The 24,028-nt window shown below is 41.8% G+C and overlaps 1 protein-coding gene across 1 annotated transcript in view; it reads left to right on the plus strand.

The window, feature by feature from the left end:
* Positions 1 to 1,702: 1,702 nt before the first annotated feature.
* TCTEX1D1 (Tctex1 domain containing 1) overlaps positions 1,703 to 24,028 on the plus strand; it is a 32,289-nt gene continuing 9,963 nt past the window's right edge. Inside the window, exons 1-4 of the mRNA XM_030206073.1 lie at positions 1,703 to 1,761; positions 6,209 to 6,332; positions 17,177 to 17,259; positions 23,089 to 23,213. Coding sequence (XP_030061933.1) covers positions 6,211 to 6,332; positions 17,177 to 17,259; positions 23,089 to 23,213 — 330 coding nt within the window. The 5' untranslated portion in view covers positions 1,703 to 1,761; positions 6,209 to 6,210. The remainder of the gene's footprint in view (positions 1,762 to 6,208; positions 6,333 to 17,176; positions 17,260 to 23,088; positions 23,214 to 24,028) is intronic.

Raw genomic sequence — 24,028 nt, forward strand, 5'->3', positions numbered from 1 at the left:
GAGTAGGATTGCGTGGCCAGTATTCTCAGTGGAGGAGGGTAGTTAGTGGGGTCCCGCAGGGGTCTGTGCTGGGTCCGTTGCTTTTTAATGTATTTATAAATGACCTAGAGATGGGAATAACTAGTGAGGTAATTAAATTCGCCGATGACACAAAATTATTCAGGGTCGTCAAGTCGCAGGAGGAATGTGAACGATTACAGGAGGACCTTGCGAGACTGGGAGAATGGGCGTGCAAGTGGCAGATGAAGTTCAATGTTGACAAGTGCAAAGTGATGCATGTGGGTAAGAGGAACCCGAATTATAGCTACGTCTTGCAAGGTTCCGCGTTAGGAGTTACGGATCAAGAAAGGGATCTGGGTGTCGTCGTCGATGATACGCTGAAACCTTCTGCTCAGTGTGCTGCTGCGGCTAGGAAAGCGAATAGAATGTTGGGTGTTATTAAGAAGGGTATGGAGTCCAGGTGTGCGGATGTTATAATGCCGTTGTATCGCTCCATGGTGCGACCGCACCTGGAGTATTGTGTTCAGTACTGGTCTCCGTATCTCAAAAAAGATATAGTAGAATTGGAAAAGGTACAGCGAAGGGCGACGAAAATGATAGTGGGGATGGGACGACTTTCCTATGAAGAGAGGCTGAGAAGGCTAGGGCTTTTCAGCTTGGAGAAGAGACGGCTGAGGGGAGATATGATAGAAGTGTATAAAATAATGAGTGGAATGGATCGGGTGGATGTGAAGCGACTGTTCACGCTATCCAAAAATACTAGGACTAGAGGGCATGAGTTGAAGCTACAGTGTGGTAAATTTAAAACGAATCGGAGAAAATTTTTCTTCACCCAACGTGTAATTAGACTCTGGAATTCATTGCCGGAGAACGTGGTACGGGCGGTTAGCTTGACGGAGTTTAAAAAGGGGTTAGATAGATTCCTAAAGGACAAGTCCATAGACCGCTATTAAATGGACTGGAAAAATTCCTCATTTTTAGGTATAACTTGTCTGGAATGTTTTTACGTTTGGGGAGCGTGCCAGGTGCCCTTGACCTGGATTGGCCACTGTCGGTGACAGGATGCTGGGCTAGATGGACCTTTGGTCTTTCCCAGTATGGCACTACTTATGTACTTATGTACTTATGTACAGTACACTGCTGTAAGCAGCAGCGGCCGTCAAAACAAAGACGCGCTCCAGTCTTAAGGTCGTACTTGGATCCGGAAGATCCGGGGATCCCGCAGCTCTAAGAAAGTCGAAAGCTCATACCTCAATGAACTAGCTAGATTTTAAGATTCCGCCAGCCTCTCTGTGTACACTATACTCATTACGCCGTGACCACTGAAATAAGTCTTTGCTTTTAAATAAATGGTCAAATCTAAATAAAAATAAGCTACTGCAACCTCTTTACCATTACTATACAAAATGAATCGAAATTATTTTGCTAAAGGGTTGTAACAATCAACTTGATCATTTTCACTAGCCAGGTTTTATTAAGGTCCCGAGCCACGGCACACACCCTTTAAACCGTCTCGACCTAAACCGGAAGCAAGCAGTACAAGTGAAAGCGAGGCTTGGCACACGTACGTCATAGGGCGTGGTGACTGGAGCCCAGCTTCACAGAGTAGACTCTGGCTTGGGTATGGCTAAAAATGTTTTTCCGCCCATTTTCCATCTCGGGCAAAGGCTGCTGCTTGCCTCTTTCCGATTGGTGCTACGTTGTTAGGGGCAACGGAACGCTGAGTTTAGCTCCAGCCCAGGAGAGAGGAAACTCTGACCGGTAAGAATTGTTTGCATGCTAATATTATTGTTTTCTGCAAGGGTTCATGGGCGTTTTGTTTTCTGTTACCATTAATTTATTGCGTTTTAATGAAGCTGCCTTCGGGGCTTCCAGTTTTGCTTTGATAGAGTTGATATAGCTGTTGAAGTATGGTCCTCTTTTTGTAGTGATAGTATAAGAAGTTTCTCATTACATAGGTAACGTAGGATGACCATAGCGCTTCATATCAAAAGATGCAGGCTGGCTGAGCCTATTCAGATTTTACCATTGCATGCATGGACTTGCTTTTTGTTTAAGAATCTGGAACTTCAGATTCAGGGGCTGACATGCAAGAGAAGCATAGTGGAAAGCTGTGTATGGCTCTAATATGATGATATCAGACCTACTCTTATCTAGCACATGAGAATCTGTACTTTCTGTAAAGTATATGGTTTTATATAAATAGATATAGATATGTGGATAGGGCAAATTGGGTGGTTACCTTGGATGCTGTTCAACGAGGGGTGCTGCTGGATGCATAGGTGTCTCTACGTGGTTGCCACCCCCGTTCTTGTAGATATGGCTCTTCTGCCGCTTCAGATTCCTGCGATGTGTAGCAGCAACAATAGAGCAAGTGAAGCTGCATGTCCTTCCATCACGCATGCTGCTAAAAGCTCTGCTGGGCCCTCCCGCCCCTCAAAAATAGTGTAGCAAACCCCCTGGTGGTAGAGTGCGGAATTACACTTACAGCAGAGAAGATCACTGTCTATGGGGTTTCCAAGGAAAACTCCACACACAAAGGGGATTTGATAAGAAAAATGAGTAAATATTTTATTAAACAATAATAATAAAATGATAGCATTTAATTGTGTTTCATTAACAGAGTACCATTTGTTAAGGTAAGACGATATTACAACAGAACGGTACTAGGTGTTAAATACTTTACAATAAATTAGAACGGCAATAAGGTGCTCAACTTAGCAGCAATTAACATTTCAACACTTTCAAACTCAACTCCTCTAATTGTACAAATATCACACACACATTCCCAGAAATGGGTTATTGCTCTGTTCCCCTCAGCACCTCTACAACTGGGACTCAGGGGCTCAGCAACATGCAGATCCTAACCAAATACAGATAAGAACATAAGAGTAGCCATACTGGGTCAGACCAGTGGTCCATCTAGCCCAGTATCCTGTTTTCCAAACAGTGGCCAAGCCAGATCACAAGTACCTGGCAAAAACCCAATTAGATGCAACATTCCATGCTACCAATCCCTGGGCAAGCAGTTTCTTCCCCGTGTGGAGTGGAGGACTAGCCTAGTGGTTAGTGCAGTGGATCCTGGGGAACTGGGTTTGATTCCCTCAGCATCTCCTTATGAATCTGGGCAAGTCACTTAATCCTCCATTGCCCCAGGTACAAACAAGTACCTGTATATACAATGTAAACTGCTTTGAATGTAGTTGCAAAAAACCACAGAAAGGTGGTATATCAAGTCTCATTTCCCTTCCCTTCCCATGTCCGTCTCAATAGCAGACTATGGACTTTTCCTCCAGAAATTTGTCCAAACCTTATTTAAACCCAGATACGCTAACCGTTGTCACCCCATCCTCCGGCAAAGAGTTCCAGAGCTTAAGTATTCATTGAGTGAAAAAATATTTCCTCCTATTTGTTTTAAAAGTATTTCCATGTAACCCTCATGTGTCCCCTAGTCTTTGTACTTTTGGAATGAGTAAAAAATTGATTTACTACTCGTTCTACACCACTCAGGATTTTGTAGACCTCAATCATATCTCCCCTCATCCATCTCTTTTCCAAGCTGAAGAGCCCTAACCTCTTTAGCCTCTCCTCATACGAGAGGAGTTCTATCCCCTTTATCATTTTGATCGCTCTTCTTTGAACCTTTTCTAATTCCGCTATATCTTTTTTGAGAAACGGCAACCAGAACTGAACACAATACTCAAGGTGTGGTTGTACCATGGAGCGATACAAAGGCATTATAGTATTTTTGTTCTTATTCACCATACCTTTCCTAATAATTCCTAGCATCCTGTTTGCTTTTTTTGGACGCCACCGCACACCAAGCAGAAGATTTCACCGTATTATCTACAGTGACACCTAGATCTTTTTCTTGAGTGTTGAACCCCAAGGTGGACTCTAGCATCAGGTAACTATGATTCAGATTATTCTTTCTAATGTGCATCACCTTGCATTTGTCCACATTAAATTTCATCCACCATTTGGATGCCAGTCTTCTAATTTCCTAAGGTCTTCCTGCAATATTTCACAGTCCGCTCTTGTTTTAACAACCTTTAATAGTTGTGTATCATCTGCAAATTTAATCACCACACTCATCGTTCCGAATACCATATCATTTATAAATATGTTAAATAGAACCAGTCCCAATACATATCCCTGTGGCACTCCACTGTTCACCCTCCTCCATTGAGAGAAATTACCATTTAACCCTATCCTCTGTTTTTTTTTTGTCCAATAGCCAATTCCTAATCCACACCAGAACCTTGCCTCCTATCCTATGACTTTAATTTCTCAGGAGTCTCTCATGAGGAACTTTATCAAAAGCTTTCTGAAAATCTAGATACACTACATCAACTGGCTCACCTTTATCCATGTGTTTATTCACGCCTTCAAAGAAATGAAGACTTCCCTTAGCCGGACCCATGCTGACTCTGTCCCATTAAACCATATTTGTCTATGTGTTCTGTAATTTTGTTCTTTATAATAGTTTCTATTATTTTTCCCGGCACCGATGTCAGCCTTACTGGTCTGTAATTTCCTGGATCACTCCTGGAACCCTTTTTAAAAATCATCATCACATTGGCTACCCTCTAATCTTCAGGTACTACGGGTGATTTTAACGATAGGTTGCATATTACTTACAGCAGATCAGCAATTTCATGCTTGAGTTCTTTGAGTACCCTTGGATGTATGCTTTCTGGTCCAGGTGATTTACTACTCTTTAATTTGTCAGTTTTGCTCATACTTCTTCCAGGTTCACCGAGATTTCTTTCAGTTTCTCCACATCATCATCCTTGAAAACTATTTCCAGTACAGGCAGATCTCTTATATCTTCTTCCATAAAGACAGAAGCAAAAATTCATTCAGTTTCTCCTCCCTGAGTGCCCCTTTTGCTCCTTTGTGATCTAACAGTCCCACAGATTTTCTCACAAGCTTTCTGCTTCTAATGTACCTGAAAATTTGTTTCTGTGAGTCTTAGCCTCTGCGGCAAGTTTCTCTTCATATTCTCTTTTAGCCTTCTTGTCAGGTAAGTGTCTTAAGTGTGTAAGGAGTCAGTATACACAGATCTGAGATTTTTTTCCTCAGGCGTGAACATGTGTTTGCTAGCTGTGCAACTGTCTAGCAGTGGGTACCTTTGAAGTCCTCGGGCATCGGCGTCAGCTCTCTTGTTCGGGAACTCTGGAGTACCTACTAGCCTGACTTTAAAAACGCAAAATGAGAAAACCCTGCCTCCCTATCTTCGGTGAGTGCACCCTACCTATGGTCAGTGGGTACATTGGCCAATGGCCGTGAAAGCTACCTAGGTTCAAATAAAAAGATAATCAGGGGAATTTCCTACCAAGTTTCCAACCCTTTCCCTTGAATTCTCAGTTCTAACTCCCACCCATACTTCCTCCTTACTGGCACTGTTCATTGAGGTGGGCAGGGTCTCCCAGGAGGCAGGCGCCTGGCAGAAGGCACACACAATAGTAGGCTTCAAGGACGGGAATACTCGGCACAGTATATGTCTCTTAGATGAGCTTTTCTCTTAGGGACAGGCAGTTCTACTGGGGCGCACTCTCGCGCAGGTTTCCTCAGAGTCTGGACGCCACTCTGGGGGCAAGAGAGGTAGAGAGTCGGATCTTGAATTGTCCCAGAGGAAGGCACATGACTGAAGGTTCACCTAGAGTGTTAGATACCCATAGGCCAGTCCTGAATATAATAAAATGGTAATGTAAACCAGTGGCTGTCCATCCTCAGGAAGCACCCAACCAGTATATCCACGATGAATATGCATGAGATAGATCTGTATACACTATCTTCACTACTGTAACATATTTCTCTTATACATTACAGTATTTATATTTTTGAGGTATGTGAATGTAATTATAATGTACCCATTTTCTTCTCACTTGTATATTATTGATAGTCCAACTGACCTTATAGAGCTTGCGTTGCAAACCCTTGTTCTCATGTATGTAGAACTGATGCTGAGTTCACAATCAGCATGCAGAATGATAACATTTTCCCCACTATTAACCAAATGTTGTCTTTTTTTTATCCCACAAAGATCATTCTTATGGCGGTAAGAGGTTCTGAATGAACTCCATAAAATAAGTTGAGATAACCTATAAATACCTAATTTTTTATTCAGTATTGCATATATTACATGTTATTACAACATAGAAAAGTGATATTATGAATTAAAATTATTTTGCTTTTTATTTAGACATGTCGGACATTGCCAAGGATAAGGCAGCTCGTCTGTTAAAGAAAAGAGGTAGTACAACCTCTCTAAGCAGCCATGAAGTCAAAGGAAAAGAAGTAAAAGAAAGCACTGGGAAAAACAAAGAGTAAGTTGTTCCACAAATGCTTAACATATGGGATGCTATCTGTTTAAAAAATATTCATGAAGAATTTCTTGTGGCACTGTTTCTCTGCCTTATAACAGAGACATTTCAGTCCATCTTCTTTTGTAGAAATGTCTGCGGTATTTACTCATCTTTAAAAATTGCACTAGTTCAAGAGATCTACGTCCCTCATGGATTGCAGATCACCTTAAGACTCAAGTTTATTAGGGATTTACTATCCCACCCATCATAGAGTAATATCTGGGCGGCTTACAATCTAATGAGAAAATAGGGGAGACCGGACATAACATGTAGGATAGAAGGGGGTGAGCTACAATTCTGATAGGATAGTGAGGAATAGTGCATGAGGGGGGGGGAATAAAATAATTTGACTCATCTCGGGACCGGTACAACACTCAGGCAGCAGAGCCGTAGGCATCTATGAATAAAAACGTTTTTTGAGTTCTGAATTAAAAATTTCTAATGATATCGGTCAGCAGGAAGATTGCGGTAGTTTGTTCCAATGTAGTGGACCTTTGACTGAAAAGATCGCACCCCTGCTGTGTTCGTAGATTTCTCAAAATGAGAGGACTGTCAGCCAATTTTGAGTTGAAGATCTTAAAGCTTTAAAAGGAGAGTAAGGGATTAGCAATTGTGAAAGGTAGGGGGGCTCACCTCTAAGATGGTTCTTGTATATTAAACGTACAGTCTTAAAGATGATACGATGAGGCAGTGGTAGTCAGTGAGCTGACTTCAGGAGGGTTTTTAGATGGTGAAACTTTCTTACCCCCATGATCAATTTCATGGCTGTATTTTGTATTAATTGCAACCATCGGATGTTCCTTGTCCTAAGGCCGTTGTAAAGTGTGTAATCTAATTGACTAAGTATGAAGGAATAGATCAATATATTTAGGGCTGGCGGGTGCAGCAGAGACCTAATAGATCGGTCTGTTGGAGCCTAAAAAAGCATTTCTTAACTACTGCAGAAATTTGTGGCTGAAAAGAGAGTGTCTTATCTAAGATAACGCCTAACATTTTACTATTTGGTTGGGAAGTAATGGGAACAGAACAGAGTAGGATATGCAGAGGTAGAGTGGTGGTTGTAAGATTGGAGAAGAGATCGCATCAATTTATCTAGGTTAAGGGTAAGCCTGTTCTCACGTAACCAGTTGATTAGTTGAATCATGTTATTGTTAAGGCTGTGAATCATATGGGTATCATTCGAGTCTAAAGCGTGAAGGATCTGGATGTCATCAGCATAGACAAAATACCATAAGACCTAAAGATTGAGCAAGAGTCAGCAGGGGTGCTAGAAAAATATTGAAGATTGTGGGTAATAGAATAGATCCCTGAGGGGACAGTGTTGACCTAGTGTTTTGAAAGTTGACATCATAAGATCAATTGGAAAAGTAAGACTGGAACCATTCAAAAACTGTATCTCTCATTCTGATCTGGTATAGCCTATCTAATAGGTTAGTATAATCCATTAAATCAAAAGCAGCAGAGAGGTGCAACGATAGTAAAAGTACTATTTATTTTTATCTAGATGAAAGCATATGTAAGTAGTAACGCCTAAAAGGGCAGTCTCGGTACTGTGATGTGTTCTGAATCCTGACTTCTTGTATTGTAATGTATTTGTTTTTGAAAAGGTGATACCAGATTAAAGTTAGGAATGGGGAGGGGAGTTATAGCACCTTCCCAACTTATCCAGTAGGGATACAGAATCATCTGGACCCTGGACAAAATGGGTCTAAGCTTCTCGTAAAAAATACCTGACTTTTGGCAGTAAATAAATGCACCAGAATAAATGCTTGTAGCATGATATACCTTTTCAAGCCTGCATGTGAACTCATTGGCACTGTCAAGATACATATAGATGTATTGTTGAGTATCCCTGCACTTGTGCTAACAGAACTTTAGTAGACAGTGGTTTTCTTGCATCTTTCTCAGTAAGACAGTGAGAGTTGTACTCTTTCTTAACCTTTGTTTATTTCTTTAAAGCTCAGAGAAGTTAGAGAAAGATAATTGCGCTTAGACAGACACAACCCGGTAATTTGGTACTAGCTAGCTAAGTGCATTCAGTCTTCGAACAAAGTAATGCCGAGTCTTCAGAATGGAAATCGGAGAGGTAAGGTCTAAACTTTTATAGCTCTAGTTTCTATGAATGTAATTTTTAACTTGGATTATTAAGTTTTATTAAGTTTTATCTAGCAAACACCTCATAAAATTCACTGTAAAAGCATTGTCATTCTTCTTGGCCCCGCTAACAACTAGCACACTAAGCTGTCATCTTGCCCAATGCGACTAATCTTCCCCTCATTCCACTCTTGGTTCCTTACCTTCCATGCAGTTCAACAATCAGCCCCACAATGCTCCATTCAGTTGGGAAGTCTAGTGGTCCTGTGGCACCCTAAATTCTTTTGCTGTTGTATCTGAGACTGTTCATGGCAAGGTGCTCATATGCAATGATGTATACATACAGTATATACCCCCACTAGACAGCAACAGATAGACACCACTTGTCTTGAAGTTCATTATATATACAGATGGTTTTGTTTCTGTTCCACTAGTGTCTTTATTGCATAACAATGAGAAAATAAATTCCAAGGGCAGGTTTTTCTACTGAAGACAGCATGAAATCGAGCAAAGCTATAATAAATATAAACAGAAGAAATCAGGCAGCCATGAATCATGTGACTTGCTAAGAATGCATTTTTTTGCAATTAAGAAAAAAAGGTCTTATTCCTTAGCATCCTTCCAAACCAGCCCAGAGAAGACTGATGGGTTGTCCACATCTACCAGCATGTGGAGACTGAGAATTCCGATTCTTGAGTAAGCCAATAAGACCCCTATACAACTCCTTCTAGAATCAGTAGTCTCAGTCTCCAGCAGGTGGTGGCTGTGGTGAGCTTTTCAGTCTGTTAGGATTTTCTGCTTTCTGTCTTTTCACTTGAAAAATCAAAACAAAACAGTATTTACCTTAATCTTTGCTCTGCATCTATGCTCCATCTGTGGTTCTCCAATTTACAGGCCGGGGCTGAGGCCCATGGAAATTCTCTTTTGCCCTAGGGATGCTAAACTCAGATGGCCAAGTCCCTCACTCCTCCTTTCCCCCTGGTTTTCCTCTGGGTTATTGTAGGGCATAGTAGTGCAAGACTCATTGCTGTGCCTCAGCCCCTTCACAGGAAGGGAGACTCGTGTTGTGGAGGACAGCCACACAAAAAATAAAATAAAAAAAAGAAATAGCTCTTATTTAAAAATTGAACCCCTTTCTAAGTCCTCTCTAGCACCAGCACATTGTGCTCCGTGTGCACTCTTCTAGGGTGTCTTCCTGCAGAGCTGCTTGTTTTCCTCTCCAGGAGACATTGTGTGTGCGGCTGTGCGCGGCTCTGCAGTTTGCTAGTGTTACTGCCATGAGCTCTGACAAGCTGAGGAAATACACTGCTTGTCAGCATTGGGGCCTTACCACTACCGGAGTTTGCAAATATTTTGTGGCTCCGGAGGCAGTGGGGGCTTTGATGTCAGGGGAAAATCACGGCTTCTCAGTCCCACAGGACAAGCTCATCTGTTAGCGGCAGGAGCAGAGTCAGTCTCTCATAGGCTAGTGGTTCCCGTTTTAGCAGGAATCACTGCCATTTTGGAACCTCAGGCACCAATTTTTGAGCAGCCTCCATAGCGCTCTGCAGGAGTCATTTAATTCAGGTACTAGAAATATGTAGGGAAGACTCGTGAGGAAGGGGGGGTCCTCCAGAATTTGTGCTAGCGATATACAAGGCCTTTCTGTTGAAACAGTTCAAACCTCTGTCAAATCTGGAAGCAGATCCTTCCCAAGGAGGAGGAGGAGGCTCCCGAGGATTATGTGGACTCTGAGTCTCTTTTGGAGAAAGCTGACCTAGATGTTCCTTTTGAGGACAGAGAGCGTGATGATCCCAGGGAGGGTTTCCCTTCTTCGGATGAATTGCCCCCAGGTGAGGGCCATTCTGTGGTCAGAGTATTTCATAAGGAGAATTTGCAGGAGCTTAGCTATTTGGTTTCTTGTACGCGCAAATTTTGATGAAGAGCCTGTGTCTCAGGAGATCAGGAAGACTGTAGGTCATTTCTCATGTATCATGACATAAGAGACATAGTTCAAGTCCAGTGGGATGTTCCTGATACCCCATTTTGGCTGGCTAGGCCCATGATCAGGCTTTACCCTTTTCCCAAGCAGGATAGGGATTTCTTAAAACCTCTCGTGATGGATGTGTTGGTTTCCTCTGTCACCAAGAGGATTACAGTTCCAATGGATGGGGATACGGCTCTGAAAGACCCTCAGGACCACAGGATGGAAACCCTTTTGAAGCACAATTTCTTTGTCTCGTTTCTGGCAGTCCAGGCTGACATCTATGGTGGCTTGGTGGCCAGGGCATGCTTCAGGTTGGCAGAGAAAGTGGATAGGTCAGCTGATGATTTTTCTGTGGTGGACTGGGAGGTTGCTAAGATTGAGATGAGATCAGCTATCTTGGCGGATGCACTCTGTGATTTACTTAGGGCTTCTACTTACTATTAATACTGGCTTCAGCAAAGTCTATGGCTCTGGGAATAGCGGCCAGAAGGTCCCTTTGGCTTTGGGGGTGGTTGGTGAATGTGGCCTCTGAGTCCAAGCTGAGTAAGTTCCTTTTTGGGGCTCCTTGTTGTTTGGAGAGAAGCTTAATAAATTGGTCAAGAGTCTGGGTGAATCAAAAGTGCTGCATCTGCATCTAGAACTGTTGGACACAGGGTTTCAGCTGGTAGGGGTTGTGCACGTGATTTCCTGTGTTTTCAGTCTGGGAGAGTAGGTGTCTCTCAGAGGTCTTGGTTTTATCAGTGTTCAGCCCTTTTGTGGGGCTAGGTGCAGTGGCAGGGATGTTGGCTCTGGAGCTCAGCTGCAGGGGCATAGTTCACAGTGAAGATGTTGGGACCCGTCCTCTGATACCTGTAGGAGCTTGTTTGAGAGAGCTCTATTGGAGGTGGGCCCAGATCACCTTGGACCAGTGAGTCCTCGATGTAGTTCAAAGGCTACACCTTAGAGTTCATTCATTCTCTGCCAGAGTCTCTTTGTCAATACCATGTGAAAGTGAAGGTGGTAAGAGATATCCTTGAAAGGATTCTTCAGCTATGAGCAGTGTGCCATTCCCTGTGCCTGAGCTTGGGACTGACCATTATTCCATTTATTTTGTGGTTCCAAAATGGAGGTCATCTTCTGGCCCATTTTAGATCTCAAGGTCACTCAGGGTTCCCAGTTTTTGCATGGAGACCCTTTGTTCAGTCATTGTGGTGGTTTATTCTGGGGAGTTTCTGATGTTAGAATTGACGGAGGCATAGCTTCACATCCTCATTCATCAGACCCATCAGAGGTTCCTTCATGTCACAATTTTTTTGGAAAGAATTATCAGTTTTGTGCAATGCCCTTTGGCATGGCGATGGCCCCTCATATGTTTTCCAAGGCCATGGTTGTAGTGATGGTGGCCTTCTGCAAGGAGGGGATTCTTGTCCATCCATATCTGGACAATTGGTTGATTCGGGCGAAATCATATCATGAGATCTGCCAGGTGATGGCACAGATGGTTCAGTTTCTGCAGCCCTCTAGGTTGTGTAATCAATCCTTTCAAGAGTCACTTGGTGCCTGCACAGACCTTGGAATACCTTGGCATCCATTTTAACACTCTCTAGGGCCGTGTGTTCCTTTCTGCGACAAGGATTTAGAAACTACAGGACCAGATTCTGAGCCTTCTCTGCTGCAAGTCTCCGAGAGCCATGGACTATCTTTCAGTCCTGGGAACTATGATGACCTCGCTGGAAGTTGTTCAGTGGGCCAGAGCTCATATGAGGCCTTTGCAGTGGTCACTTCTTTTCAGGTGGTGTCTCCTAGAGATGACTCCAAGCGGCGGCACAGAGAAGTCTGAGGTGGTGGCAGCTCTATTCTCCCAATCTATCAAAGGGAGTTCAGTTGGACCCACTACAGTGTATGGTGGTGACTACTGAAGCCAGTCTCATGGACTGGGGAGCCTATTGTCTCATTCATCTGGCTCAGGACCTTTGGTTCCAGGAGAAGATGTGTTCTTCCATCAACCTGTTGGAAATCAGGGCTATACGATTGGCTTTGTAAGATTTTCAGGCTCTTCTGGTGGGCAAGGCAGTGAGAGACATGTCCGACTGTGTCAATCATCAAGGCAGTATGAAGAGTTGTCTATTAACAGAGGAGACAGCTTCTCGTGCACTGGGTGGAAAGCCAACTTGCAGACGTGTCGGCCTCTCACGTGGCAGTGATTCAGAACATCCATACGTGCAGGACGTCAGACTCACAGAAACAGAAGCCTGCGCAGTTGCATTGCTGATCTGCAAAGGCAGGCTTCTACATGGAATGTTGCTAGTGGAATAGCAACATTCCACGTAGAATCTCCAATAGTAGCAACAGAATCTCCATAGTAGCAACATTCCATCTAGAATCTCCAATAGTAGCAACGTTCCATGTAGAATCTCAAATAGAGAAATGGAAATGGGACTTGATATACCGCCTTTCTGAGGTTTTTGCAACTACATTCAAAGTGGTTTACATATATTCAGGTACTTATTTTGTACCAGGGGCAATGGAGGGATAAGTGACTTACCCAGAGTCACAAGGCGCTGCAGTGGGAATCGAACTTAGTTCCCCAGGATCAAAGTCCACTGCACTAGCCACTAGGCTACTCCTCCAGTCCTCCACAATAAGACGAAAGGCATGACCAAAATAAGAAGAACATTTTGAAATGATAGAAAATATGAATTTAGAGGAGATCCACCTGTATACCAATCGTTAAGGGTACCAACGACTGAAGGTTTACTTGATATAACAATACCATCTATAAAACTATGAATTTACATTAAAACTTGACTGTAAAAAATGAGAAAAGCCAGAGAGCATCAGACAGATGATATCACGAATATTGCAGATTAAAGAAGTTAGGGCCATGTTTACTAAGCTGCGCTGTAGGTGCGCAAACTTTTTAGTGCATGCTAATGCTAGAGACATCCATAGGAATATAATGGGTGTGTCTATCGTTAGCATGCGCTAAAAAGTTAGCACACCTACAGCGTGGCTTAGTAAATAGGGCCCTTGAACCCAGCAACACAAAAGTAAATAGTGCCTGAACCCAGCAACACAAAGAAACCTAACTTGTAATGAACATTATGATCACTATATAACTTCCCTTTCTACGATTCCCTGATATGTCTGAAAATATTTATTTCATTGACAATAACATCACTCTGTATTTATTTATTTATTCAGAACATTTATACCCCGCTTTATACCACTGAAAGCAGCCTCAAAGCAGCTTACAAAGAACTGAAGAAACAATTACAATGTCAGTAGAGAAAAAGGCACAGAGGAAGAAGGGAAGGGAAGAAACAGATAAAATAGAGATAAAGATGGTCCGCAAATATGATGACTGCAGGCGTTATGATGAAGCTCAGGAATAGGCTGAATCTCTGAGTCTACCTGTAGAAACTCCGACAATGAGAAGGCCATGAATGAGCCAATTAGCACCAATAATTGTCATTTTAGCAAGCAATTATTGGCACTAGTTAGATTTCATTGGCATTAACATTTGTTTTCCACTGGAGGTGGCTATCACCTCACGGTACTATGTAAGCCACATTGAGCCTGCAGATAGGTGGGAAAATGTGGGGTACAAATGTAACAAATAAATAAATAAATAATAGGTCTCCCAAAGGGTTTTTTTTTTTTTTTTTTAAAGAACCGCAAGGCATTTAGATCTACATCGGGCAATCATGCCATCTATCAGGACATTAGTCTACACAAATAAGAATTCGTGATCATTCAACAGATAATCAAACAAAGGAAAAGTAAGATGCTTTTGTAGTAAGCAAACCTGAAAGTACCAGCAGAAGTGAAGACGATGTCCTCTGTTATTAAAGGCGTGAAAATGTGCCGAAAGCAATTGAAAGTCTAATTATACAGTTGTCGGCATGATGTGTGATGCTGCGGGTGCCTCAAGGGACGGACGCACAACTCAAAGATGCATTTAGTAGATGGCGAGACTAACTCGGAAAAAACGAGTACAAGTAGTGTGAAAGAAAAAATAATGAAGGTGTAGCAGTCCATAAAAATAAAAGCTATAAGTGTTTATACTTCACAGAAAAACTATAAGAATAAAAAAAAAAGGGACGTGAAAACTAAAAATAAAAAAAGGGATGTGAAACAATCTTAACAAGCAATTAACATGTGTCTTGAAACAATATTAAAGTGCATCTGTGGAAAAAGTGTTAGCACTGTATTGTGATATAAGTGGTCTACTTCAATTAGTTATAAAAAGAGGTAAAAAGGCAATGTGAGGGATGTATGATTAAAAATATAGATGGTGATGAATGGGCAACGATAAAATGATGTCTGTTGAAGAGCAGGTGAAGAGAGTGATTGTGAAGAATGAAACAGATATGTAAAAAAAAATGATTAAGGTCTTAATGATAAGTCCCATAATGTAGTGTTCTATGTTTTATGTGTAAATGTTTCATCCACTCCTCCTATGTGCACACCCATCTATTAAATATACACAGTTATGCATATATTTACTGCATTGTGCTTAGGCAGAACATTTCATAAATAGTTACCTATTCTGTGTAGAAAAGTAGGCACCTACTTTTCTTTATAGAATACTAGCTTAAGAGGTCAAATTTGCATTTGTATATTAGATGGGAGCACTTACACCAGCCATAGAGCTGGTGTAAATCTTCATGTCCAGATTGCTAAAAGATGCACATAGTTTCATTTTCATCCTACCAGACCAGTCCATAATATGTGGGTTTATACTTGCCAACCGAGCTGTGCAGCCTGCACCATATAAACTAGTGCACAGTCACAGCTCCCTAGTATTCTCTGTCTCTAGCAGATGGTGATTAATTTCCCATTCTCTGCCCTGGGCTGGTGTGGGAGGTTCCAGGTTGGGCTGGAGAGTTGGAGTCCTGGCAGAACATAGTGGATGATGAGGAATCCTGGACCCTTGAATTCCCACACCTGATACCCAGAGGAGCTTGGGTCCCTCTCCACTTCCTCAGCGCTGGCAGTCAGGTTGCTTTGTTCCTTCAGCTGGGAAAAAAGAGCACGAGGGCTGTCTGTGGTGCTAGTAGGTTTCAAAGAGAACACTGATTGTTCATTAGGAACTAACAGGCAATGAAAGAGCTGAGGCAGCAGCCACGAGGGAGCTCCAGGGCTGCTCTCTCCCCCTCCCCCTTCTTTTCTGAGCATGCCGGGAGTGGTGCACCAAAGAGAGGCTCCTCTTTTTGAGTGGGTCCCATGGCCAGAAGCAGCGCAATGATGTGACCATATCCTCCCCTTTGCTCCCATGGAGGTGAGTTGGACCGCAGGAGTAGTCTTGCAACCCGCCCCAGTGTGGCCTGGAGGAGTCATGAAGGTGCAATGGGGTGGAAGATTGTGATGGGCCTGCAGTATGCAACATGGGAACTAGCTGCATTGGGTCTCAGTCCCATCATCCGGCAGTTGGCGATGGTGCTTTGTCAAAGCCTGAGGCTTGATTTTAAGGGGGGTTGTTTCCTGCCAGGTCTTCCCAGGCTTAGTACAGTGGAGAGAGGAGGGGAAGGCCTTTCTCTTCAACATGTGGTGGTGGCTTTGGTGATATGGGGAACCCAGGCCTTCGGCTTTTCCCATATCCTTCTCTTACCCCCTCTTCAGCACTCCCATTGTACCTATACCCCCTCTGTCTTTCTCCCACTCCCTAGTCGTCCATGTTCATCCTCTGTACTCATCATCATCTACCTTCCACAGCCTTTCATCCCCTCACCAGCCCCAACTCCATCTGTGTCTCTCCTTCTGTCCCCTGCCTGCAGGCCATTCTTCTATTCCTTACCTTCTAACCATCTCCTTTTGCCCCTCTTGTACCATCCTTTTAGCCTAATTTCTTCTCTCTCTGTCACCCACTTTAGACCCATTGTTTTCCTCTCATACCTCTCCATAGCACCCCTGTGAAGAAACTGTGTTTTAAGCCTGTAAAATGTATTGGATATTTTCCTGCATGAATTTATGTTCTGAAGTGTATTTCTCTATTTGGCCAGCAGGTGGTTTTTCTTTGCTATAAAGCTGTTACGGAGAAAGGAATATTCTTTTCTTTAGTTTTAGCACACAAACAGGAAGCAAGAAGCAGTATATTTTTGAAATGTTCTTGTTCTGGGCCATCTGATTAGCCCAGGAGCTCATTTTCATTTGGAGAATACTGGCTTTTGCTCCAGTCTCAGCCAGAAAGAAGAGAGAGACAGATCTCTTTGCTAAGGCCCTGTAGACAGTTACATTTGATAACTCGTGAGCAGCTATATGTCTTGATCTTCCCAGGTACTTTTTAGAACGTAAACACACAGTTAGTGTTATAATTGATCCATATTTCAGTCTTTTAGGGTAGCACCTGCTGCCCCATGCCATATTGTAATGACAAGGAGCGCTAAGCAAACAGGACACTACAGGACCTAGAGAAAAGTAAATATTTCTTCAAAGACTTTTACTAGTTAATTTTTCATTGTACTCTAATAGCCTGTAGTACATGTATTTAGGAGTAATTCATTTCCACTGTTTTCCAACTTCTAAGAATGACTTTAAAAAGATTGACATAGCTAAAACAAGTGACGTTTCTTTCTGTTGTAAAAACATTTAACACATGTATTGGTTTTCTCATTCCTTCTGTGAATATGTATTTATAATGATGTCATACATAACAATCTGAAAAGGGTGCTTTCCAGGCATCTTATAAACTGAGAGAAAAGTTGTTGCAAATTTTTGTTACAGCAGTCTACATACATACTTCCATGTTTTCATTACTTTTCAGCTTTATAAGTACAGTGTCATATGTGGAAGAACCTGGCCACAATGATGACATCATAGTGCCGATGGAAAATACTTATCAGCTGGGTAAGAAATGTGTCCTGTTCCCTGTGTTTTAGAATGAAAATTCAAACTATAAAACATAACTCAGATATGTACTATGTTTGCAGCTCTAGGAAAGCCCAGAATTCTGCACTGTATAAGGAGACGTCACTTGTAGCAGAATTCTATGCGGGTTATTTAATTATATGATTTTATATACCACCACCTCTAGCAAAAGTCAATCTAGACAGTTTACAATAAAAAGAAAAATAGAACCAAATTTACTCCCCCTATTTAGAAAGCTATTAACATAAACTGATAACATTAGAAATATTATACCACATCATTCCTACCATTTAATCCACTGGGAATAAAAAGGCCTCAACATTTTTTCTAAACATCAACAGATTTTTAGAGGCTTATATTTTAAAAAGCTGATCCCCTAAATTTAAAAACTTATTTTACTACTAGTTGTCATTTCTATAGCTCTACTACTACTACTATTTAGCATTTCTATAGCGCTACAAGGCATACGCAGCGCTGCACAAACATAAAAGAAAGACAGTCCCTGCTCAAAGAGCTTACAATCTAATAGACAAAAAATAAATAAATACTAGACGTACACAGTGCTGAACACTTGAACATGAGACAGTCCTTGCTGCTCAACAGAGTTTACAGTCTAATCAGGACAGACAAACAGAACAAATAAGGGATAAGGGAATTACTAAGGTGGGCATGATAAAACAGACATTGAATAGGGGTTAGAAGTTAAAAGCAGCATCAAAATGTATGCGTGCATTTTCGGTCAGACTTAGAAGTCAGCCCAGCCTGGTGTCCATTTACTAGATTTAAGGGGAACTTTATAACAGAGTGTCATAAAATACGTGATTATTGTGCCAATTTACGCTTATTTTATAAAGGAGATCAAACCAAGGGGCCCTTTTACTAAGCTGTGGTAAAAAAAACAAAGAATTGACCTTAGTATTCCCTTATACAAGTATTTCATTCATTCATTCATTCATTTCAGTATTTATATACCCTTAGACCTAAGCGTTTTTACAGTTTTCATTTGACAGGTACTGGGTCTGTCCCTAGTGAGCTCACAATCTAAGTTGTACATTGTACCTGAGGCAGTGGAGGGTTAAGTGACTTGCCAAGGGTCACACGGAGCTGCAGAGGGAATTGAACCCAGTTCCCCAGGTCAACAACCCACTACACTAACCATTACATAGTAACATAGTACCATAGTAGATGACGGCAGAAAAAGACCTGCACGGTCCATCCAGTCTGCCCAACAAGATAAACTCATATGTGCTACTTTTTGTGTATACCTTACCTTGATTTGTACCTGTCCTTTTTAGGGCACAGTCCGTATAAGTCTGCCCAGCACTATCCCTGCCTCCCAACCAAGCCCCATAAGTGTCTATGTGCGCCCAGCACGCGCCAAAATGCAGTTACCGCCAGGATACTGCATGGCTCTTGCGGTAATTTCATTTTTGGTGCATGTCTGATACGTGCGTCTGAAAAAGTTTTATTTTTGGACGTGCGTATTGGATGCACGTAGGTCATCACCGCCCGGTTACCGTGTGAGACTTTACTGCTAGGTCAATGGCTGGCGGTAAGGTCTCAGACCCAAAATGGATGCGTGGCAATTTTCATTTTGGTGCACGTCCACTTTCGGCAAAAGTTTTAAAAAGGCATTTTTTATAGATACACTGAAAAATTATTCTGTGTGAGTCCAAAACACGCATCTACACTACTGCAGGCCATTTTTCAGCAAGCCTTTGTAAAAGGGCCCCTAGCAGCCTTCAATTATCTTGCACCTTATTTATGCAGTAATATTCCTTTATATCTGAGAACAAATTAAAATTTCACTCCTTAAAAAATTATAAACAGCACAAAATATCACTGCCCACCTTGTATGCAGTGCTCCTCGCTATAGCTGGCCAGAGATGGTTTCTCTCATTAGGTGGGTAGGTGTGTTGGTTATAGACATTTAAAAGAAAAATAGGATATTTTCCTAAAAATAAAAAATAAAAAACCTGGAGGATATATCTGAAGACATCCAATATAACCTGCTATTTTTAGAATTTGTTCCCTTATGTGTAATTTGGATAGAGACCATTAGAAAATGGAGCTTCAAATTTCAGCTGTTTGACAACTGCTCCTTATTTCAATCACCAGTCCCATGTGTGATTGCTATTTTTGATGTTTTTTTTTTATATATGCTGTAAAATCACTCTCACTTACCCCCCTGTTTACTAAGCCACGCACAGACAGCCGCTAGCGCAGCTTAGTAAACAAGAGGTGTTAACATTCTCAGTGTACATGTACAGCCAGCGCTGTGATTGGCTCAGAGACTTCCAGGTCTCTCAGCTGAGTGAAGCACGGCCAAAAAAGATGTTTTTTATTATTGCGGAGGTGAATGACAGCGAAAACGGACGGCTTTTTTTGATGGCCAGCCTCAACTGCACTTTTGTTTTTATTATTGCGGGGGGGGGGGGGCGAATGACTTTTATAGCGGTTTTTCATCAGTTTTCAATTCAGCGCAGCCCCAACGAGAGGTACAGACCTCTTGTTAGAGTTTCCAGCATTAAGGCAATCAGAAAAGCTTAGTGCATCTCATTACAGTAGGGTTTCTACACAATTTGCTCATCAGCATTCCGTTTTCGTTAGCTGCTACCGTCGTCGTAAAATGGCTTTTAGTGCATGCCAGGGTTTACTACTTGCTCGTTAATGGCTCGTTATTGGCTCGTTAGGTTTAGTGCATCTGGCCCTGAGCCGCTATCATATGCCTGACTGTATAAGTTTGGAAAAGACTGTTTCAGGGTCAGTGCGCTAATATTTCTGCGTCTTCCTTCTAAACTCACATTACTACCAAGGTTTTATACTCTCTCGATGCCATTTTAAAGAGCTGCACTGCCGATTTCATCTGTTCAATCAACTTTATTACTCTCTCTAAAACGTTTAAAACAACTGAAGCTCTAACCAAGTGTTAAGGCAAATAGATTATATTTATTAAAACAATAATGAAGGATAGGCTGATTCTCTGTTAAGATGTCACTTAATTGATCAAAATTCAGTCCAAAAATCATGTCAAAAATGTCATTTAAAACTAGTCTACTCAACATCATCATTCAGACCAAAGGGAGGTCTATCTACTGTTCTCCCGAGGTCATGGCGATGCCAGTGCAGCTCCATTTTCTGATGCTCCCTAGTCTGCACACTGCATGCATATTACTAGACATCTCAGTGTGCTTATACTAGCGTGTTTAGATGTTTTATGCATGTAAAAGCCTTTATATGCAAAAAAAAAACTTTCTAAAATGGCCTCTTTAAGAATCTAAGGTAGGCATCTAATGCTAAAAATTATTTCTGAGTATCTAAACTTTTTCCCTACCCTAAATCCATCCCACATAGCCACTCATTTTTTAGGATACCAAGGTCATTATCTTATTCTTGGCTCACCCCAATGATCCAACTTAATTAAAGCCCACCCACATGATTCTGTCCCGATGATTGTTCCATCTCTCCCATTCTCCTTATGCTCACCCCCTATCTTTTCCTCTCCATCCTTCCCCATTTTCATTCCCTTCTACACTCAATCCCTCCTATGCTCAATTTACTTATCCGTTAGCTCCATTATTACTACGTTTACTACAATTTGTATTAATCTTCTTAAAGACTTTGTAATTCTTTTTACTTGTTACTATGTAAGCCGCATTGAGCCTGCTATGTGTGGGAAAGCGCGGGGTACAAATGTAATAAATAAATAATAAATTACTCAATTAAATTGTATGCGTAAATGAGGTACATGCCCAAATTTGCATGTGCAATTCTAAACGCCATATATAGAACCTGGGGGTGAATGTATGGGCACTTAATATCTGTGCCTGTACATTTAGAGTAGGCGCATAGTGGGCTCCACCTCTGGAACAGAATCCTTGCCACGCCCATTTTTCCAAGTGTATAAAACTAGGTACATACTGTTGTGTTCACCTAGTTTTATATGTGCAGCTCTGATGAAAATGAAAGTCAGGCAGCACTTAGACTTCTGGCACAGCACTGAATGTCTGTGCCATTTGAAAATCGAGTGCATGGTTTTTAATGGTACGTACAGGTTTTATTTTCTGCATGGATTATTGTATAATTACAGTACAAGTTCAAAAAATTTTGAATGCCAGAAATCCAGACCACCCAAGAATCCAGATCTCAAAAAATTGTGGTTTCCGGACCGTCCAAGAATCTGGTCTACACATTCTTACACATTCTCCCAAACACTTTATACGCTTCTATCTACATAGGTACTAGAACTGAAAATAGGGATACCATGTTGGCATTATTTATTCGGTTTAGGACTGCAGTTAAAGATGATAGTGGCTGGATATTGTCACTACTCAGATAATTTTTTGGCCTATCCTGACTTTATCCCAAATCCAGCACCTTCTCATATGACTAGTGTCAAGCCATATAGTCAGCTTATTGACCTCATACTGTCCATATAAGTTTCTAAAACATACAAAGAGAGAAGTTGTATGTTTATCAGCCACTAGCGAATATATAACTTCTTTTGATTGGCCCAATAATTTAGTAACAATGTAGATCAAGGCAGAAAAATATTAAGGGTGTTTACTAACATGCATTAAAAGTATAACTTATGATATTTGCCAAATAAATCATGTTAAGTGGTAAAATCATGTTGTTTTGCCTTAACATGTGTCATTTTACTGCAACACAAGCTACATAAAAATGAAATGAAAATGCATGCAGAGCATCTCATTATTATATAAGTTAAATAATGCAACTTGCATTTAACTTCACAAGTTTGTTATTCCTGGATAAATAACACCAATTTTGAACTGACATTATGTTTCCTCTGTGAATGCATCAGGCCACTAATCTGTGACCTAATGCTCCTAGGCCACTGTTTCAAGGGTGTAATGCATATAATATGCAACATGTCCCCCCCCCCCCCCCCCCCCCCATTTCCAAGCATTTAGCAGGGCTATTCCTGTTGTCTAGCAGGAGGACACAAGAGCAAGGCCCAGTTGCTCTTAACCCCTAAACTACCAGCATCAAAATGGCACTGATCAGCCCCTAGCAGTATTCTCAAGGCACTACCATTGTTTCAAATTGTCAAATAAGGAGCATGCACTCCTATGCTCCCCCCCACCCCCACAGTAAACATCAGGGCTATCCATGGTAGGTGCTGGGGGAAGGGTGTCTCGTGCGGTGGGGGGGGGGGGGGGGAGTGTTATGAGCATCTGTGAAGGGGAAGAATTAGGGCATGGAGGGAATTGTTTTTTTTTACACCAGCTTCTTTAAATGGCTGCCCAGGAGCATCAGGCTGTACATTAGCAACCTAGCGCTCCCGGGGAGGTTAAATAATGCCAGCTTACAATGTAGAACGCAAATTGCGTTATTCATTTGATGAGGGTAGTTAGTTACTAACCTGTGATACCTATTTATGGCAAGTTAGTGAGAGCGGCAGCAAATTAAGTTCTAGTAAAATTAAATTTTTACTGCAACTTAGCACCCACCTCTCTAAATGGACCATCCAGTCTGCCCAGTTATTCCCATCCACTGTGCCAAGGATGCAACCCAGCTGCCTCCTGTAGAGCTTATCCAGTTGTACTTACCCTTTGTACTTACCCTCTTGGGTTGAACAGCATACAAAATCTCCTTTCAGTTTGCACTTGGCACCTCCTCTTTTCCCATGTCTAATCACTGCTAACACCGACATAATTGGTGTTAGTGACCCGCATTTTTTTCCCCCAAAATCCATTGAGTTTGATTAATCCAATAAAATGTCAATTTGTTGCATAGCAATCCCTTTAATATATTAAAAATATTTAATATCTATATATGTAACAGGCCCTACAAAACGCTTTCCAGTTACCACAGTAAATAATATACTGAAAGAAGTGCTTACCAGTTATCTTCAAGAAGAAAAGTATGAAGCAGAACTGTGCAGACAGATGACTAAAACCATCTCAGAGGTGAGAAGTCAAGTGAAGCATATGAATGTGTTATGAATTATTATTGTAACCCGATTCCAAATTCATCTCAAAAAGGTTTAGTATGTAGCCTCTAGATATAGAAGTCAACTTTGTGTTATTTGAAATTTGTTATCAATGCTACCTACAGCCTAACTATTTAGAACTAACACTTATCGAGTTCATAGAGATTTATTTTATGAATGAAATAGATGGAGAAAACGGGGGAAAAATGAATAGCATCCCTGTTTAAACAGCCTATAGTAATATATGACATAAGGGCACTCTGAGGCCTAGGCGTCTAGGTTCCGTTATAGAATATTAGCATAGCCCAGTATCAGCTAAAGGCAGCAGCAAATCAGGTAGACTCTGCAGAGGCTGGCTTAAATCCAGCAAATGTGGTCAAGTGAGGTACTTGATATATTTCATAGTCCCCAAGAAGGAAGGTATCTTTTGGCTGATTCTGGACCTCAAAAGAGTTAATAAGAATCCCCAAGCTTTGCATGGAGATGTTTCACTTGGTCATTGTGAGAGTCTGAAAGGGGGAGTTTCTGACATTCTTAGATCTCATGGAAGCATATTTCTGTATCCCTGTTTGAATGGCGTATCAGAGGTTCCTTCTAGAGAATGACATGGGGACAAAGTTTGCCCCCGTCCCCATGAGTTCTGTCTCCGTCCCCACCCCATCCCCGTGGGTTCTCTCCGTCACCATCCCGCCCCATCCCTGCAGGCCCTGTCTCCGTCCCTGCTCCATCCCCGCAGGTTCTGTCCCCGTCCCCATGGGCTCTGTCCTCAACTGCAGAAGCCTCAAACAATTA

Source organism: Microcaecilia unicolor, chromosome 6 (genome assembly GCF_901765095.1).
Source record: "Microcaecilia unicolor chromosome 6, aMicUni1.1, whole genome shotgun sequence".
Classification (NCBI taxonomy): domain Eukaryota; kingdom Metazoa; phylum Chordata; class Amphibia; order Gymnophiona; family Siphonopidae; genus Microcaecilia; species Microcaecilia unicolor.